The 21,478-nt window shown below is 36.5% G+C and overlaps 2 protein-coding genes across 2 annotated transcripts in view; both read right to left on the bottom strand.

Moving 5' to 3' along the window:
* SLC26A7 (solute carrier family 26 member 7) overlaps nt 1-21,478 on the bottom strand; it is a 308,511-nt gene that overhangs the window by 197,697 nt on the left and 89,336 nt on the right. The gene's annotated exons all lie outside the window — the stretch shown is intronic.
* The window catches only part of LRRC69 (leucine rich repeat containing 69), a 97,460-nt gene that overhangs the window by 1,482 nt on the left and 74,500 nt on the right, over nt 1-21,478 (bottom strand). Inside the window, 1 exon segment of the mRNA XM_057734292.1 lies at nt 16,858-17,037. Within this exon segment, the coding sequence (XP_057590275.1) occupies nt 16,858-17,037 (180 nt within the window).

Raw genomic sequence — 21,478 nt, 5'->3', positions numbered from 1 at the left:
AAGCTTTCCCTGAATCTACTGAGAGAAGGAAGCTCTCCCTCTACTGCCAGAAGGCACAATTTAGGGAGCTCTCACCTGAGAGCAAAGCCCAGACAAAGGAAAGCAGGAGGACAAATTCTTGATGATAAATTTGGATACCTGATCCAGCATGGCTAAATATTCAGCCAGACCCATCCCTGGACCTTCTTCATTACTTGAATTAGTGTGAGTTGGGTTTTTTTTAACTTTAACCAAGAGTTCTGACAAATTACAAGCAACCAAAAACCTGCACCCCATTAGGCAAAGTGGCAAAGATACAAAGATATGTAACAAACAATTCCTGCCTCTAAGAATCTTTCAGCATCTAAGACATAAACACAAAAAAATAACTAGAAGCACAAGCCTCAACCCAAGGATAGGTTCTATATAAGTGCAGAGAAAGGAGACACCACCATAGGCTGCATATTAAGCAAGACTTTACAATATAACAAAACAGTAAACTTGGTTTTGAGGGATGTCTAGGATGTGGCTATCTGGAGAAGACATGAAAGGACATTTAGAAAAGGTGAACTATGAGAACAGTAATTCAAGAATTTGCATTTTGTATTGGGGAAACAATACAGTATAAACAATAAACAGATCATAAAATGTTGACTCATGGGATATCAACAATAAACATTAGTCCAGGGATAAAAAGAATTCATAAGCAGCTTTCCAACGATAGACACACTATGTATATATAATATTTCAGATCTACTCTGTATGAGATCATATTGATTAATTAGATTATAATGGCTAAATGTTGAAATTGTGCTTGAAGAACCAGTGACAAAAGCTGAAAGTTAAATGTGGCCTTTTCCCTTTCTATATATATAATAGATAACCCTTTCATCCAACAAACTATTCCTGTCCACTACTGTAGCAGCTCATCTAGAACTAAAGGTTTATCAAAATAAACCATGCTACATACACTTCACTCAACTACTGTTTAATAAACTAGGACAAAGAGGAGGAGGTTAAAGAAAGACGAACATCAACCAAGGAAACAAGCATGGTCATACAGCTATCCGATTTGCTTTGTCCAGTTTCTCCATGAGGTGAAAAGTTTATAATAGAAACTTTATTAAAGGCATTTTATATTTCCACTGTGGTTTTAGCCATTTTCCCTTGTGTCATTAAGAAAATGTACGGGCAGAGTTTCGTTTGGCTCTTCTTGCAAGCAGGAATGCAAAATGTCTGTGTCCCTCATTCCCCCTATTATTGTTTAGTTCATTAGAATACAATGTTTTATTTAACTTTTTAGGAGCTTATTTTACCAAAGGCCATCATCAGCTTTGTACTGAATAGGAAACTTTGCGTGTGATTATTCTCTGACTTAATTACTATTTCTGATATAATATCTCTCATGGCTATTGTTTCCTGGGAATTTTACTGAGAAAAATGGACTCAACATAATTCCTTGGTAACATACTTTTCCATCTAGAGTCATTGAACTCGGTAATGTTTATATGAGAAAAGAAAGTATCTAATACCTTGCCTCTAGCTATGCATTTAAGTTTCTATTTCCATTTATAGCATTGTCACCAGTATGACATATTTCTACCAGTATAACATATGTCCATTTGAAATAAGCATTTACAAAGGAATTATGACACATACTCTTATAGTAGACATCTCTTCACAAAACTCAATTAATAAAACCTCACACTGCTGTCAAAGATAATTACTGCTTTGGTCATTGTTCACAGATAGAAATTGAAACACTAAAAGATCCTTTTTGTCTAGCCAAAGTCAGAGAAGAGGAAAAGGAGCTGCTCTGTGATTATACATGTTTTTATATCTTTTTAGCAAAAAGCTTTAAAATGTGAAATGCTATACTCAAGTCTAATTTTCACTTACTCTTTACAGTGAAATGCATTATTTCCTAAAGCAAATAAACATATGATTATAATCCTCCCCCTATTTTATGGAAAAGTAGTCTTGTGCTTTAAGTTTGAATATGCATGTTTACTAAGTTTTATATTTGTTGAATGGTGGAATTGAGAGATGTGTTTAAAATATGCTGAAGTGACAATCACTACCATATTTTAACGTTTGAAGAATCAAAATTATCAAAATATATATTTATATCTCACAGTATAAAGTAAAGCTTTGGATAAGGTTTCAATATTATATGAAGCACAAGGAATAGGAAAGAAGAGAGAGTTTCCTGTTTTCTCAGGAAAAGTTATCATGGTAGGCAGGATAAATGCTCCCCAAAGATGTCTAGGTCCTAATCCCTGGAACCTGTGACTACATATGTTACCTTATGTAGGAAAAGGGACTTGTAGGTGTGATTAACTTAAGGATTTTTTTTTTAACTTAAGGATCTCAAGATGGGGAGGGTATCCTGAATTATCCAGGTGGATTCAATTTCATCACAAGGATCATTAAAAGTAAAAGAGGGAGGCAGAAGAGAAGGTCCAAGTGATGTGGTCTGAGAAGGACCAGATCTGCTGCCAATTCTGGCTTTGAGGTTGGAGGAGGAGACCATGAGCCAAGGAATGTGGGTAGCCTCTAAAAGCTGCAAAGAGTAAGAAAATGGATTCTCCCCTGCAGTCTCAGAAAGACTGCAGCCCTGGACACCTTGATTTTAGCTCAATAAGACACATACTGGACTTCTGACCTACTAAACTAAAAGATAATAAATTTTTGTTGTTAAGACACCAAGATTATACAAATTTTACAGCAGCAATAGAAAATTAATACTAGCATCATGTTCCAAATTAGCAGGACCAAGAAAAGCATCACTATGATAGCCCCTCTCCCCATTATGGAACCAAGGCACTCTGAAGCTAGAAGACACTGGTTTAATCACTTCATTGTCCAGATGAGGAAACTGGTCCAGATATAATGAGAAGGAAGGTGACTTACCTTAGACCTCACAGTTTGAGGCAGAGACATGACTAGAATCTAAGTTCACTAAATTCTAGATCAGTTTTAGTCATAGTATGGCTCCCAGCTTCTATCACTAATGTAGTGTTTTGATTATACTTTAATAACAACATGCAGAACTGTTTGGAAGAATGAACAGTTATTGGAAAGTGCACATATTTTCAAGTAAAGCATAGAAGAAATACATTGCTCTGTTGTTCTGGTATGTCTCCAACTGATGGCTAAACATATTCACTTGAATTATCTACACATCAATTGAAACTCAAATATCTAAAATGAAACTTGAAGTCTCGCCTCCCAAATCACCTCCCTCTGGAATCTTCTGGTTTTCTCCTTCACACCCCTCTGAGGTTTCCCACATTCAATCAGTTACCAAGTTCTGTCATCTTTCCTCCCTCATGGTGCTTCCTTTCTTTGCATTTCTACTGCTACCCCTTACATCCCACTAGGCAAGCACTCTAATAGGTTTCTGTTTTTCAGTTTCTATTCTCTTCAAACTCAACTTAATCCAGCACAGTACTGCCAAATGATTCCTTCTAAAATACATCTTCTTTTGTATCATTGACTTGTCCCCACACAATCAGGAGGACTCTGTTTCCAAACAGATCAAGTTCAAACTCTTTATTCTATCCTTTGACAGGTTCATAGAATTTCAGTCTAATTTTTTTATGTCTTTCTCCCACTCCCAGCCATAAACCAACTTGATTCACTGCCCTATGAACATGACTCATTATCCTCCATATTGTTCTCATCTCCTAAAGTATCTTCTCTGCTTCCTTCTCCACATATCTGAATTCTATCTATGTCAAGGTTCTGTGCAAGTTTCAACATCTGCCTGGGCACTTCCTAGGCCTGACAATATATAGGGACCTCACCTTACACTTTGAAGGCCTAAAGCAATTGGTTTTATTTAACATTTTGTTTTTATAGCTAGTGACTTTTAAATCTTTATAGAGTTTAAACCCTTAGATTTTAATCATTGGGACAAACTAGGTTCCCTACTTATTTGCATTGTACTTAGCACCCAGAATTCCCTGCTTAAAGTAGGCTCTCAAATATTTATGGAATATCTAAAGTAATTCTATTTTTAATTTTTTTAACTTATTTTTCATCTTTATTGGAGTGTAATTGCTTTACAATGTCGTGTTAGTTTCTTCTGTACAACAAAGTGAATCAGATATATGTATATATATATCCCCACATCCCACCCCCCAGATCTTCCCTCCCACCCTCCCAATCCCACCCCTCTAGGTTGCCACAAAGCATCCAGCTGATCTTGCTGTCTGTGCTCTGCAACAACTTCCCACTAGCTATAGATTTTACATTTGTGTATTTACACAATGTGTACATTGTGTATTACACAATGTAAATTTACACAATGTGTATTTACATTTTACATTTTACATAGTGTATATGTAATAGTGTCATATAGTGTCAATGCTGCTCTCTCACTTCTGTCCCAGCTTCCTGGCTCCCCATGTGCCCTGAGGTCCATTCTCTACGTCTGCATTTCTATTCCTGCATTTCTATTTCTATTTATCAGTGCCATCTTTCTAGATTCCATATATATGTATTAGCATATGGTATTTGTTTTTCTCTTTCTGATTTACTTCACTCTGTATGACAGACTCTAGCTCCATCCACCTCACTACAAATAACTTGATTTCATTCCCTTTTAAGGCTGAGTAATATTCCATGGTATATATGTTCCACATCTTCTTTATCCATTCATCTGTCGATGGACATTTAGGCTGCTTCCATGTCATGGCTTTTGTAAATAATGCTACAATGAACATTGTGGTACATCTATCTTTTTGAATTACAATTTTCTCAGGGTATATGGCCAGGAGTGGGATTGCTGTGTCATATGGTAGTTCTATTTTTAATTTTTTAAGGAATCTCCATACTGTCCTCCATAGTGGCTGTATCAACTTACATTCCCACAAATAGTGCAGGAGGGTTCCCTTTTCTCCACATCCTCTCCAGCATTTATTATTTATAGATATTTTGATGATGGCCATTCTGACCAGTGTGAGGCAATACCTCATTGTGGTACTGATTTGCATTTCTCTAATGATTAGTGATGTAGAGCATCTTTTCATATGTTTGTTGGCAATCTGTATGTCTTCCTTGGAGAAATGTCTATTTAGGTCTTCCACCCATTTACGGATTGGGTTTTTTTCTGATACTGAGCTGCATGAGCTGCTTGTGTATTTTGGAGATTATCCTTTGTCAGTTGCTTAATTTACAAATATTTTCTCCCATTCTGAGGGTTGTCTTTTTGTCATGTTTATGGTTTCCTTTGCTATGCAAAAGCATCTAAGTTTCATTAGGTCCCATTTGCCGATGTTTGTTTCTATAATCATTATTCTGGGAGGTAGGTCAAAAAGGATCTTGCTATGGTTTATGTCATAGAGTGTTCTGCCTAAGTTTTCCTCTAAGAGTTTTATTGTGTCCAGTCTTACATGTGGGTCTTTAATCCATTTTGAGTTTATTTTTCTATATGGTGTTAGGGAGTGTTCTAATTTCATTATTTTACATGTAGCTCTCCAGTTTTCCCAGCACCACTTATTGATGTGGCTGTCTTTTCTCCATTGCATGTTCTTGTCTCCTTAGTCATAAATTAGTTGACAATATGTGTGTGTGTCTATCTCAGGGATTTCTATCTTGTACCATTGACCTATATTTCTGTTATGGTGCCAGTACCATACTGTCTTCATTACTGTAGCTTTGTAGTACAGTCTGAAGTCAGGGAGCCTGATTCCTCCAGCTCCACTTTTCTTTCTCAAGATTGCTTTGGCTATTCAGCGTCTTTTGTGTTTCCATACAAATTGTAAATATTTTTGTTCTAATTCTGTGAAGAATGCCATTGGTAATTAGGGATTACACTGAATCTGTAGATTGCTTTGGGTAGTATAGTCATTTTCACAATATTGATTCTTCCAATCCAAGAACATGGTATGTCCCTCCATCTGTTTGTCATCTTTGATTTCTTTCATCAGTATTTCACAGTTTTCTGAGTACAATTCTTTTGTCTCCTTAGGTAGGTTTATGCCTATGTATTTTATTCTTTTCGTTGCTATGGTATATGGGATTGTTTCCTTAATTTCTTTTTATTATTTTTCACTGTTAGTGTATAGGAATTCAAGAGATTTCTGTGCATTAATTTTGTATCGTGCAACTTTACCAAATTCATTGACGAGCTCTAGTAGTTTTCTGGTGGCATCTTTAGGATTTTCTATGTATAGTATCATAACATCTGCAAACAGTGACAGTTTTACTTTTTTTCCAATCTGGATTCCTTTTATGTCTTTTTCTTCTCTGATTGCCATGGCTAGGACTTCCGAAACTATGCTGGATACGAGTGGCAAGAGTGGACACCCTTGTATTATTCCTGATCTTAGTGGAAATGCTTTCAGTTTTTCACCACTGAGAAAAATGTTTGCTGTGGATTTGTCATATACGGCCTTTATTATGTTGAGGTAGGTTCCCTCAATGCCTTTCTGGAGAGTTTTTATCATAAATGTGTGGTGAATTCTGTCAAAGCTTTTCTGCATCTATCAAGATGACCATATGGTTTTTATTCCTCAATTTCTTAATATGGTATATCACATTGATTGATTTGCACATATTGAAGAATCCTTGCATCCCTGGGATAAATCCCACTTGATCATGGTGTATGATCCTTTTAATGTGTTGTTGGATTCTGTTTGCTAGTATTTTGTTGAGGACTTTTGCATCTATGTTCATCAGTGATATTGGTCTATAATTTTCTTTTTTTGTGATATCTTTGTCTGGTTTTGTTATCAGGCTAATTATGCCCCTGTAGAACAAATTTGGGAGTGTTCTTCCCTCTACAATTTTTTGGAAGAGTTTGAGAAGGATGGATGTTAGCTCTTCTCTAAATGTTTGATAAAATTCTTCTGTGAAGCCAGGTGGTCCTGGACTTTTGTTAGTTGGAAGGTTTTTTATTATAGTTTCAGTTTCATTACTTGTGATAGGTCTGTTTATATTTTCTAATTCTTCCTGATGCAGTCTTGGAAAATTGTACCTTTCCAAGAATTTTTCCATTTCTCCAAAGTTGCCCATTTTATTGCTGTACAGTTGTTTATTGTATTCTCTTATAATCCTTTGTATTTCTGCAGTGTCAGTTGTGATTTCTCCTTTTTCATTTCTAATTTTATTGATTTGTGTCCTCTCTCTTCTTTTCTTCATGAGTCTGGCTAAAGGTTTATCAATATTGTTTGTCTTCTCCAAGAACCAACTTTTAGTTTTACTAATCTTTGCTACTGTTTCTTCATTTCTATTTCACTTATTTCTGCTCCGATCTTTATGATTTCTTTCCTTCTGTTGACTTTGGGTTTTCTTTGTTCTTCTTTCTCCAGTTTTTTAGGTACAAGGTTAGATTATTTCTTTGAGATTCTTCTTATTTCTTGATGTGAGATTGAATTGCTAAACTTCCTTCTTAGAACTGCTTTGCTGTGAACCATGGGTTTGGGGTCATCATATTTTCATTGTCATTTGTTTCTATGTATTTTTTTTATTTTCTCTTTGATTTCTTCAGTGATCTCTTGGTTATTTAGTAGTGCACTGTTTAGCCTCCATGTTTTTGTGTTTTTTACAGTTTTTTTCCTGTAATTGATTTTTCATCTCATAGCATTGTGGTCAGAGAAGATGCTTGATACAATTTCAATTTTCTTAAATTTTCTGAGGCTTGGTTTGTGAACCAAGATGTGATCTATCCTAGAGAATGTTCCAATGTGCACTTGAAAAGAAAGTGTATTCTGCCACTTTTGGGTAGAATGTCCCATAAATATCAATTAAATCTATCTAGTCTAGGGACTTCCTTGGTGGCACAGTGGGTAAGAATCTGCCTGCCAATGCAGGAGACACAGGTTTGAGCCCTGGTCCAGGAAGATCCCACACACCACGGAGCAACTATGCCCGTGTGCCACAACTACTGAGCCTGCACTCTAGAGCCCACGAGCCACAACTAGTGAGCCCGTCTGCTGCAACTAGTGAAGCCCATGCACTTAGAGCCCATGCTCCACAACAAGAGAAGCCACCACACTGAGAAGCCCATACAGCACAGCAAAGCATAGCCCCCACTCTCCACAAGTGCAGAAAGCCCACGCACAGCAACAAAGACCCAATGCAGCCAAAAACAAACAAACAAATAAATAAATTTATTTTAAAAAATCTATATGGTCTATTGTGTCATTTAAAGCTTGTGTTCCTTATTTATTTTCTGTCTGGATGATCTGTCCATTGGTATAAGTGGGGTGTTAAAGTCCCCTACTATAATTGTGTTACTGTTGACTTCCACTTTTATGGCTGTTAGCATTTGCCTTCTGTATTGAGGTGCTCCTATGTTGGGTGCATATATATTTATAATTGTTATCTCTTCTTCTTGGATTGATCCCTTGATCAGTATGTACTGTCCTTGCTCATCTCTTGTAACAGTCTTTATTTTAAACTGTATTTTATCTGATACAAGTATTGCTACTCCAGCTGTCTTTTGATTTCCATTTGAATAGAATATCTTTTTCCATCCTTTCACTTTCAGTCTGTATGTGTCCCTAGGTCTGAAGTGGGTCTCTTGCAGACAGCATATATATGGGTCTTGTTTTTGTATCCATTCAGCCAGTCTGTGTCTTTTGGTTGGAGCATTTAATCCATTTACATTCAAGGTTATTATCAATATGCGTGTGCCTATCACCATTTTTTAATTGTTTTGTTGTTGTTTTTGTAGGTCCTTTTCTTCTCTTGTGTTTCCCTCCTAGAGAATTTCCTTTAGCATTTGTTGTAGGGCTGGTTTGGTGGTGCTGAATTCTCTTAGATTTTGCTTGTCTGTAAAGCTTTGATTTCTCCGTAGAATCTGAATGAGATCCTTGCTGCATAGAATAATCTTGACTGTAGGTTTTTTTCTTTCATCACTTTAAGCATATCCTGCCACTCCCTTCTGGCCTGTAGAGCTTCTGCTGAAAAATCAGCTGATAACCTTATGGGGATTCCTTTGTGTGTTATTTTTGCTTTTTCCTTGCTGCTTTTAATATTTTTTCTTTGAACTTAATTTTTGTTAGTTTTGATTAATATGTCTTGGCATATTTCTTCTAGGGTTTATCCTGTATGGGACTCTCTGTGCTTCCTGGACTTGGGAGACTATTTTCTTTCCCATGTTAGGGAAGTTTTCCACTATAATCTCCTTGAATATTTTCTCAGACCCTTTCTTTTCCTCTTCTTCTTCTGGGACCCCTATAATTCAAATGTTGGTGCATTTAATGTTGTCCCAGAGGTCTCTGAGACTGTCCTCAATCCTTTTCATTCCTTATTCTTTATTCTCTTCCTCAGCAGTTATTTCCACCATTCTATCCTCCATCTTACTTATTCGTTCTTCTGCCTCAGTTATTCCGTTATTGATTTATCCCAGTGTATTTTTCATTTGTTATTGTGTTGTTCATCTCTGTTTGTTTGTTCTTTTTTCTTCTAGCTCTTTGTTAAACATTTCTTGTATTTTCTCAATCAATGCCTCTATCCTATTTCCAAGATTCTGGATCATCTTTACTGTCATTACTGTGAATTCTTTTTCAGCTAGGCTGCCTATTTCCTCTTCATTTATTTGGTCTTGTAGGTTTTTACCTTGTTCTTTCATCTGTGACATATTTTTTGTCTCTTTTTTTTTTTTTTTTTTTTTTTGATGGGGGATTGTGTTCCTGTCTTACTGGTTTTCTGGCCTGAGGTTCAAGCACTGGAGTTTGTAGGCAGTTGGGTTGAGCTGGGTCTTCGTGCCAAGGTAAGGACCTCTGGGAGACCTCACTCTGATGAATATTCCCTGGGGTCTGGGGTTCTCTGTTAGTCCAATGCTTTGGACTAAGAGGTCCCATTGCAGGAGCTCAGGCCCGACCCCTGGCTTGTGACCCAAGATCCCACAAGTCTCACAGGGCAGAAAAAAAAAAAAGCACAACAATAACAAAGAACAAAAAATACAATAAGATTAGGAAACTAACAGATATGTTAGAAAAAATTTTAAAATAAATGAAGCAATAACTGGAAGGTAAAACAGAACCACAATAGCAAAAAAGAGGAAGGGGGGAAAAAGCCAGAAAAGGCCTTGGCTGTGGAGGTTGGGCTTAGGCAGGGGCAGAGTTTAGGTAGTGGGCAGGGCCTATGCTTAGGTCTCCAGGGCTGGAAAAGCCCCTGGGTGGGGGGGAGAGTAGGGCTTAGGCTCAACTAGGCAGGAGGGCCCCAGGAGTGCCTCTGGTCTTGGGGGTGGAGGACCAGGTCCGTGACCCCAGCAGACTTTCTGGACCCGAGTGGGTGGGGAACATGGTAGGTGCTTTCCCCAGTCCTCTGATCTTGGAAGGTCCCTCCCCCTTGGCCTCCCTTCTTCTTTCCCATCCTCTTCTTTCTATGCCCCTAGGACCCACGAGGCTGGAGGAGACACTGGAAGGCAGGGGACCAGACCCAGAAGCCCAACAGGCTTCCCAGGGCCGACTGGGCAAGGGAAATGCCCACAACACTTCCCCTGATCCCCCAGTCCCAGAGGGTCCTCTGTCCACTTCTCTTCCTCTTCCCCCCTTCCCCCTCCCTCCCACTTGCCTAGGACCCACATGGCTGGAGGGGCCCTGGAGTGCAAAGGAACAGGACCAGGAGCCCAGGGGGGTTGCAGGCAGAGGAAATGCCTTCCACGCCTCCCCTGATACTCCAATCCCAGAGGACCCCTCCCCCGTCCACCTCTCTTCTCCCTCCACTTCCCTCCTATGCCCCTAGGACCAATGCTTCCCGGGGGGGCCCTTGGAAGGTGGAGGACCTGGCCAAGGAGCTCAGCAGGCTTCCTGGGGCCAAGTGGGTGGGGGAATAGCCAGGGGTACCTCCCCTGATCTTCCAGCCCTGAAGGGTCCCTCCTCCCCACTGTTTGCCTCTCTTCCTCTTCCCCCCTCCTCCCTCCTTCCCATGCCCCTAAGACCCACATGGCCAGAGGGGGCCCTGGAGAATGAAGCACCAGGCCCAGAAGCCCAGCAGAGTAAAACACCCTCTGCACCTCCCCTGGTCCTCTGATCCCAGAAGGACCTGGCCAGGGATCCCAGCAGATTTCTTAGGTGGATTGGGAAGGGCAAATGCTAGACACACTCCCCTGTGATCCTCCAAGCCCTGGAGGGTCCCTGCAGGCAGGAACCTCTCCATTCCCCCATCCACCCCTCAGGGGTGCTGGTCCTATCCAGCCTCCACTTCTCCTCCTGACTCCCCCCATGTCCTACCCAGTAGCTCAAGGGTTCCTCCCATTTTCTTGGGCCTCGAGGTCACCCACTAGCATTGGGCAGCTGCCCTAGTTGTGGGGAGATGTGAACTCTGTCCTCCCATGCCACCATCTTGACTCCACCCCTCATAATTTTATAAATACAAGATGAACTTTCAGAATGACAGCTCTTCTATTCCAGCAGTGATAAGCTCCAGCAATGAGCACTCCTCTAAAGTTAACTGCTCCATTTAGGAAGTGTAGCCATACATTCAGGTTTGCCTAGGACAGTCCTGGTTTCCTGCTGATTTTCCAGTTATTAATAATATTGTCCACTTTCACTCTCAAAAGCATCTTGGCTTAGATGATACATTATATACGGTCATTCCACCCTTAGGGCAGTTTGGACTGTAGTAAGTGCAGAAACCAGAAAGAAAATCCTGCTCATGTTCCAGCCACCCATTCAGCTATGCAGCATTCTCTCCACTACAGAGTGATCCTGCTCTCCATCACTATCTCTGCAAAATCAACGTCCTTTGAATTTCACGAGGGAGATTCAAACATTTCTGTTATGCACAGCTTAAGATAAATATGCTGCAGTTGAATACAACTTAAGATTCTTTAGAAGAAAAAAAAATCATATATACTGAATACAACTGTTAACTCTACCTAGCAGTTTAAGAACAAAAGGGAGAGGGAGAGTTCCCTAAAGGGAAAAGAGAACTCAGTGAATTCCTATAGAAGTAGAAGCAATCAAGAGACTGTGTGTGAGATCATTTATACTCTAATTGTTTTGCTATTTTCTGAATAAAATAAGAATCATTCATGCCATTTCAATTTTCTGAACATATTACTTTCATGATTGTTTAGATTTAGAAATGTGATGCCTTCTGATCCTCTAAGTGTTTGATTTATGTTAAATTAACTAACCCCTGCATAAATGTTTTAAAATGTAAATTCACTTTTACAGTTGACTGGTTGAAATGATCAATTTCATAAGTGAATGTCAGTGTTATATAAACAGTAATAACTATTTATTGCAAGTTAGATTTTGCTCTATAAATAATGAGTAAAATTATTAAATGTAATCTTATGTGTCATTACTGGCAGCTTGTCATAAAAAAGGAATTAAGGCTGCAATTTTTCACTTATTTTCATGAAGTAGATCAGCTTTTTCACTCATTGTAATGGAATCTACTAAATCTAATCTCTTTTGAAGGAAGTTTTAACTACATTACATCATTCAATACAGGGCTGAGAGTTCATGTTCCAAACTTTTCCCTCCCTAAGCTCTTAAACTTTAAAGGAATCTAGGGAAATGTTAAGTTCAACTAATGTAACTATGTGGAATGAAAGCATCAAATGCATACCTTGGGCACTGAATCACTCAAGTATTTGGACAGAATTTTATGAGACTATTTAGTAACCTCAAGTCTCTAGTTCAACATGACCCAAGTTGGTAGTAACTAAAGAGGATTAATTTTTGTTGCTGTTTTGAAGCATTACATCATTAAGTAGTTAATACTTAAATATCAATTACATTGAAATTATTGATAATTCTGTAATTGCTAAGGACTAACTGAACTCAGATGGCAAGGGCTATAACATCTGAAAAAGACAAAAGCATCTGAATGAATTATGGTAAAAGTTAATATTTGAGATTGAGTAAAATGTTTCATCAACTATTTCCAATCCTCATCTCACCAATTCATAAGTATGGCATAATTTCACACTCATCTGAAAAGAAGCAATTACAATTTGATATTTGGTTGTTTCTAGTTTTTTATATCAAGAACAAAGGCCCATTTGTCATCGTGTCTCCCTCTTCAACTGTGCCTTCAGATAACAAACCCATCAGAGACATAACATTCTGTAAAGCACAACAGGGTAACTAGATGTTGGCATTATCAAACTGGGTTCTTCCTTTATGCTAAACTCTAAAGGTTAGCATTCTCTAAGTTTAGTTCCTGAAAAGATAGTAATAAGCTGAACTCTTTTAGAAAGGGAGGCTTCTAGGCAAACTAGTTTTTGTATAATCACCCTCTACTTAAATAGAAAAATAACATAAAATTCTTAAATGTATATAAAAGCAACTTTTTAATAACATGGTTAACTTGATTATCACCCCTATGTATTTTGTGCATGTTCTCACTCTAGAAACAGGAAACTAAACAACCCCATTAAAATAATGTTTTGCAGAAACAGACTCACAGGCATAGAGAACAGATTTGTGGTTGCCAACGGGGTGGTGGGGGGAGGATGGATTGAAGTTTGGGATTAACAGATGTAAACTATGATATATAGAATGGATAAACAACAAGGTCCTACTGTATAGCACAGGGAACTATATTTGATATCCTGTGATAAACCATAATGGAAAAGAATATGAAAAAGAATACATATATGTGTATACATATATACACATATAACTGAATCACTTTGCTGTACAGCAGAAATTAACAACACTGTAAATTAACTATACTTCAATAAATAAATTTAAAATGTTTTGATTGCCAAACACCTAGTAATATATATTCCAATCTAAAGGTGTTCATGTCATAGCCAGTGAAAAGCAGAGTGCTTTGGAAACTTTTGCCAAATAATATGACGTGTATTATACTCATTAGTGTCTCTTGAATACAACAATCTATTCCAGATGGTAACGTGAAAAATTCACAGATAGGTTACATAATCAAGATTACAGATTTATTCCCATCTTGAGAACCAACATATATTTCAATTTTCATTTTTCCACTGATGGTCTCTCTTTTCTCTTGGTGTTTAATGTCCATCTGGTTTGACTTTTAAATTTATCCTCAACCATTATTTCACCTTGACATTAGCCTCACTGGCAGCGGCTCTGCCAGATTTTTCTCTACAATACATTTGATATAACATATTAATAACCTAATAAGACACAACAGCTGGTATTAAAATCCAGTTCTTGTGATTTATCAGTCATTCTTAGAAATGAAATATGTACCAAGCATTGTGCTAAGCTCTCTATATATAATAGATGCCCATTCTAACCACTACTATTCAACATACTACTGGAAACCCTAACTGGAACAGCCAGGTTAAAAAATAAGATAAAGGGCATCCAAATGGAAAAGACAGACGTAAAACTGTCTTTGTTTGCAGATGATAGGATCTTATATATAGAGAAAATCCTAGACTCCTCAAAAAAACTGCTAGAACTAATCCACAAATTCAGTAAAGTTGCAGTATACAAAATCAACATACAGAAAGTAGTTGCATTTCCATACACTAACAACAAAGTATATGAAAAGTAAATAAAGAAAACAATCCCATTCACAACAGCATCAAAAACAATAAAGGTTTTGGAATAAACCTAAGGAAGTAAAAAACCTGTACATGGAAAACTACAGGACTTTGGCAAAGGAAACTGAAGACACAAACAAATGGAAAGATATCACATGTTTAGGGATCACAAGAATTAATATTGTCAAAATTTCCATATTATCAAAAGCTGTCTATAGATTCAATGCAATCCATATCAAAATTCTAATGACATTTTTCAAACTTTCCAATGATATTTTCAAAAATAGAAAATATAATCCTAAAATTTATATGGAGCCATAAAGGACCCCAAATAGCCAAAGCAATCCCAAAAAACAAGAACAAAGCTGGAAACATCACACTTCCTGACTTCAAACTATACTACAAAGCTACAGTAATGTACAGTACAGTACAGTATTGGCATAAAAACAGATGCACAGACCCATGGAACAACATTGAGAGTTCAGAAATAAACCCCTACATATAAGGTCAACTAATATCTGACAAGGGAGCCAAGAATATACCATGAGAAAAGGATATTCTCTTTAATAAATGGTATAGGGAAAACTAGATAACTAGATGCAGAAGAATGATATCAGACCCTATCTTACACCATTCACAAAAAAGAATTTGAAATGAATTAAAGACTCAAATTTAAGAACTAAAACCACAGAAGTCCTAGAAGAAAACATAGGGGAAAAAACTCCTTGACATTGGTTTCAGCAGTGATTTCCTGGATATGACAGCAAAAGTAGGAGCAAAAGAAGCAAACATAAGTAGGATTAAGCCAAACTACAAAGTTTCTGCATAACAAAAGAAACCCAACAAAATTAAAAGGCAACCTATGGAATGGGAGAATGTATTTGCAAATTATATACCTGATAAGGGGTTAATATTCAAAATATAAAAAGAACTCACACAACTCAACAGCAATAAATCTAATAATCCAATTAAAAAATAGGTAGAGGAACTGAATAGACATTTTTCCAAAGAAGACATACAAATGGACAACAGGTATGTGAAAAGGTATGCAATATCACTAATCATCAGGGAAATGCAAATCAAAACCTCAAAGTGGTTATCACTTCACACCAGCTAGAATGGCTACCATCAAAAAGAGAGGAGATAACAAGTGTTGATGAGGATGGAGAAAAGGATACCCTAGTACACTGTTGGTGAAAATGCAAATTTGTACAACCACTATGGAAAACAGTATGCAGGTCCCTCAAAAAATTAAAAATAGTACTACCATATGATGCAGCAATTCCACTTCTTATTATATATCCATAGAAACTGAAATCAGGATTTAGTAGAGATATCTTCACTCTCATGTTCACTGCAGCGTTACTCACAAGAGCCAAGATACAGAAATAACCTAAGTGTGTCCATTAACAGATGAATGGATAAAGATGTGGTATTTTATATATATATATACACACACCACATCACACTTCCTGACTTCAAACTATACTACAAAGCTACAGTAATGTACAGTAGCTTTGTACAGTCTACTTTTATGCCAGTGTATGTATGTGGATACAGTCCATTTTTATGCCAGTGTGTGTACATATATATATATAATACAATTGAATATTAATATTATTTATAAAATACAATTTAATACTATTTATATTTATATAAATACATTTATATATTATTATGTATATATATAAGGTACAGTCTATTTTTATGCCTGTGTGTGTGTACATACAATTGAATATTATTCAGCCAAGGAAAATAAGAAAATCCTGCCATTCATGACAACTTGGATGGACACTGAAGGAACTGTGCTAAGTGAGATAAATCAGACAGAGAAAGATAAACACTGCATAACAACAAGTATATGTGGAATCTAAAAAAGACAAACTTAGAGAAACAGTAAAGTGGTAGTTACCAGGGTTGGGGGCTGGGGATAATGGAGCGATACACTTTGAAATTTGTCAAAGTGTACAAATTTCCAGTCATAAGATTAGGGGATATAAGTTAGATTAGAGGATATAAATTAGATTATAGATTAGAGGATATAAATTAGAGGATCTAATGTACAGCATGGTGATTATGGCTAATAATATTGTATCATATATTTTAATGTTGCTAAGAAAGTAGATAGATCTTAAGTGTTCTCACCACAAAAAAGAAACAATAACCATGTGACAGGATGGAGATAGTAGCTGATACTATGGTGGTAATCATTTTGCATTTTACATGTATCAAATCAATATATTGTACACCTTAAGCTTACACAATGTTATCTGTCAATTATATCTCAATAAGGCTGGGAAAAAACCATTTTATCATCATAAAGGTCAATTCCTAGATACAAATGTGGTTAGTATTGGTCAACTTAGATACGGATAAAGAATAAGAGGAGGTCTTATGCTCACATTCACATAAAAAGCACCATCTACCTTTGATGGAGGAAAAAACTCAACACATTCCAGCCATATGGTTAAAAAGGACTTTCCACATATTGCACATTTTCTTCCCTGAGAGATTATGTTCCTGACCTGTGGGTACCATTCTATGGCTTGCATTAGGAAAGGACTCTTTTCTGCTAGCTGATTCATTACAAATCTTGACGTTATTTCCTACGTTAAAAAAGAATATGGTTCCTCGGATTATTCTCAAAATAACTGTTTTATATTACACTGATTCCCATTTCAATAATTTATATGTTAGGCTTATTCCTCACAGTTTCTACTAAATTAGTTTTCCACAGTATATATAATGAATTATATTGGCACTGACTGGCATTGTAAGTTTATTTTTCAACATTATACAAAAAGCAAGTTACTTTCATTGTAATATTTCTGTGTCTCTGACATACAGGAATTCAAGTTATAATAAATTGACATTATTAGATAAAGTTTAGGTTCAAATTTTGTACCTCTCATTACAATAGGCAAGGACTGTACAAATATTCAGATTGGACTCAAAAACTGAGTCTGTCATACTTACTAAGGTCTAAACCCTTACCACTTAAACTGCAAATCATGACCAGTAGAATCTGTATCACCTAGAAGCTTATTAAAAATTCAGATTTAGTTGCACTTCAGACCTACTGAACCAGAATGTGAAATTTAACAAGCTTCCCCATGTATTCCACACATATGTTAAAGTTTGAGAAACACTGGACTAACTTATCTACTGCATTAAGTACCTGAATTGAGTCAGTTTAGTAAAGAATACTGATTTCTATTACCCAAAATTCTGAATTCAGTGTATTAAATCTATCCACATAAATATGTCCAGATATTTCACTTTAGATAATAATAATATTAAATAATAAAAGGGGTGGTGAGAATGCTATGACCATCATCATCTTAAAGTTAAAAATTATATAACATAATTATATCTTTACTGACAAAGCAAACAAAATAAACATTTGATTTACTCCAATAAATGCCCCTCATTGTTTGTGTGAATAGCATGAAGTTTTGTGTAAATGTTACAAAAACACTGCATGAATTTTAATACTGGAGAAGACATTTTTTCTGGCCAAAGAAAAAAATTTCCCAATGATATTAAGATAGTCCACATCAGGCTCTGATAGGAATCTTTGGAAATACATACATACATAAACATGCATACATACATACATATTGGGTTGGCCAAACTGTTCATTTTTTTCTGTAAGATGTATCTAGTGTTTAATTGTCTTTAATTTCATTCAAAACAGTTTTGTTAGACTGTATCGTGGCAAGTGTCATATCAGCGTGCATTTAAAAAAAACATCAAAATTGGTGAATTTTTGTGTAGCCCGTTTAACATTGAAAACGGAAGAAAAAAAGCAACATTTTCAGTATATTAAGCTTTATTATTTCAAGAAAGGGAAAAATGCAACTGAAATGCAAAAAAACGATTTGTGCAGTGTATGGAGAAGATGCTGTGACTGACTAAACGTGTCAAAAGTGGTGTGCAAGGTTTCATGCTGGAGATTTCTCGCTGGACGGTGCTCCATGGTCAGGTAGACCAGTTGATAGCGATCAAATCGAGACATTAGTTGAGAACAATCGACATTATACCATGCAGGAGATAGCCAAATTACACAAAAATATCCAAATCAAGCACTGAAAATCATTTGCACAAGCCTGGTTATGTTAATCACTTTGATGTTTGGGTTCCATATAAGTTAACCAAAAAAACAAAAAACAAAAACAAAACCCTTCTTGACCGTATTTCTGCATGCAATTCTCTACTAAAACACAACAAAAATGTTCTGTTTTTAAAACAAATTGTGACGGGCAATGAAAAGTGGATACTGTACAATAATGTAGAACAGAAGAGATCATGGAGCAAGTGAAATGAACCACCACCAACCACACCAAAGGCCGGTCTTCACTCAAAGAAGGTGATGTTAGGGGACTTCCCTGGTGGTCCAGTGGTTAAGAATCCACCTTCCAATGCAGGGGACAAGGGTTTGATCCCTGATTGGGGAACTAAGATCCCACATGATGCAGGGCAACTAAGCCCATGTGCTGCAACTACTGAGCCTAGGCACCTCAACTAGAGAGAGAAGCCCACACACCGCAAAGACACATGCCACAACTAAGACCCAACATAGCCAAAAATTTAAAAATAAATAAACATTTTTTTAAAAGGTGATGTTTTGTATATGGTAGGATTGGAAGGGAGTCCTCTATTATGAGCTCTTTCCAGAAAACCAAACAATTAATTCCAACAAGTACTGTTCCCAAGTAGACCAACTGAAAGCAGCACTCAACGAAAAGTATCCGGAATTAGACAACAGAAAATACATAATCTTCCAACAGGATAATGCAAGCCTGCATATTTCTTTGATGACCAGGCAAAAACTGTTATAGCTTGGCTAGGAAGTTGATTCATCCGCCATATTCACCAGACATTGCACCTTCAGATTTCTACTTATTTTGGTCTTTACAAAATTCTCTTACTGGAAAAATTTCAATTCCCTGGAAGACTATAAAAGGCACCTGGAACAGTTCTTTGCTCATAAAGATAAAAAGCTTTGGGAAGATAGAAGTATGAAGTTGCCTGGAAAATGGGAGAAGGTAATGGAACAAAAGGGTGAAAACGTTGTTCAATAAAGTTCTTGGTGAACATGAAAAATGTCTTTTATTTTTAGTTAAAAACCAAAGAAACTTTTTGGCTAACCGAATACATACATACATAATCCTTCACTCATCTACCCCAATTAAAATCTTTTAAAATAATAACAAAATACTATAAATTCCTGCCTCCCTGTCCCTTATTACTCTATCCCTTCCACTTAACAAACATCTGGGAAAGCTACCTCTACAGAAACAGCTCTGAGCATGGGTTTCTTAACTGCCTGATCCTTCAACAACATAACTTCCTTCACATTTCAGCTTATTCTCTGGGATGGTCACTTAATGAGGTCATCCTTTCCGAAAGAATTACCCTTTCACACTAATATCACAGGACTCTTAAATTAGATGTCTATTCTCACTCCTCTCTAACCACTCACACATAGCATAGCTTGTGATCCTGAATTAAATACTGATTTTAGAGATAAGTTTTAGCTATCAGAATTCAATGGCTAGTCACACTATAAAGCCTCAGAAAACTAAGAGACAAGAATTCACGCCCCAAAATAGCAAAGGGTAGAAGAATTTGCTGAAATACATGGGATCAATAAATAGGTGACAATTCATATAGTTCACTTTTTCCATTTATGATTTCTGGAATCAATCATGTTTGCTGCACTCAGTGTGTCTCTTGACAACTCTTACAATACCCATTATTTATATCCTTCTCCTACTTGCTGCCAATGTGTCGCATTAAAATATAAAGTTATTACTTGAAAATACAAGCATATATAAAATGAGATACTTTTGGCATGACCAACCAGTAAATTTTAGGAAACCTTGTAAAGATACAAGCAATGCAGTATTTGAGAATATACAACTTAATGATGGCCTAATTCCAGCGTTATTTAAAAGTCAAGAAATCTTTTATGGACAAATAAATTGTCCCTTTTGAATAGTTTATATGCTATTCTGTTAGAACATTTGTTAGCTAACTACATGTAGGTTAGAGATTATTTCTATATTTAAACCATTTTTCTTATATATGATGATTTCATTTGAATTATAAAATTATCCATATACAAATTATATTTACATAAATATAAAAAATTTAAAAATGTAAAAACAAATGGGAATCCTTAGAAGGAATGATGAACTTTGGAACTGTTGTATGATCAATTGTTACTGTATGATAGGCACTAAAACACAGCATCAAGAGCAAAGATACTGAGTCAGATTCAGATAGATAAATACGTGCAAATCCTAGCTCTGTGACCTATTAGTGTGACCCTATTTGGACAAGTCCTTAAATTCTCTGATCTTGAATGCCTCACCTGTAAAATAGGGATTTTTTGGTCCTATACTATCACATAGAGTTGAGAGAAATAAATTACATAACACAGGTAAAACTCAGTGTGGCATCTGCTGATGCAGTATATTCTGGCTAATATTTTAGTATAAAATAGTTTTCAGTATTAAATTTTAGCTCACAAATTTCTGAGGTGTGGAAAAGTCTATAAATCTTAACCAAGCCATATCTTGAAACAAATCCCTACAGTTTTCTTTCCATTTAAAAAGTTTTGAAATATAATTGAATACAATACACTACATATATGTAAAGTGTACAATTTGATATTTTTCTTATTAGTAAGGTATATATGGCAGTCCCAATCTCCCAATTCATCCCACCCCAACCTCCCCCCACCTGTTTTCCCCCCTTGGTGTCCATATGTTTGTTCTCTACATCTGTCTCTATTTCTGCCTTGCAAACCAGTTGATCTGTACCATTTTTCTAGATTTCACATATATGTGTTAATGTATGATATTTGTTTTTCTCTTTCTTACTTCAATCTGTAGAACAGTCTCTATGTCCATCCATGTCTCTACAGATGACCTAATTTCATTCCTTTTTATGGCTGAGTAATATTCCATTGTATTCTTTGTCCATTCCACATCTTCTCTGTCCATTCATCTGTCGATGGGCAATTAGGTTGCTTCCATG

This window comes from Hippopotamus amphibius, chromosome 5 (genome assembly GCF_030028045.1).
Source record: "Hippopotamus amphibius kiboko isolate mHipAmp2 chromosome 5, mHipAmp2.hap2, whole genome shotgun sequence".
Classification (NCBI taxonomy): Eukaryota; Metazoa; Chordata; class Mammalia; order Artiodactyla; family Hippopotamidae; genus Hippopotamus; species Hippopotamus amphibius.
Note: the sequence above shows the minus strand (reverse complement) of the source record. Positions and strands in the feature narration are given on the sequence as shown.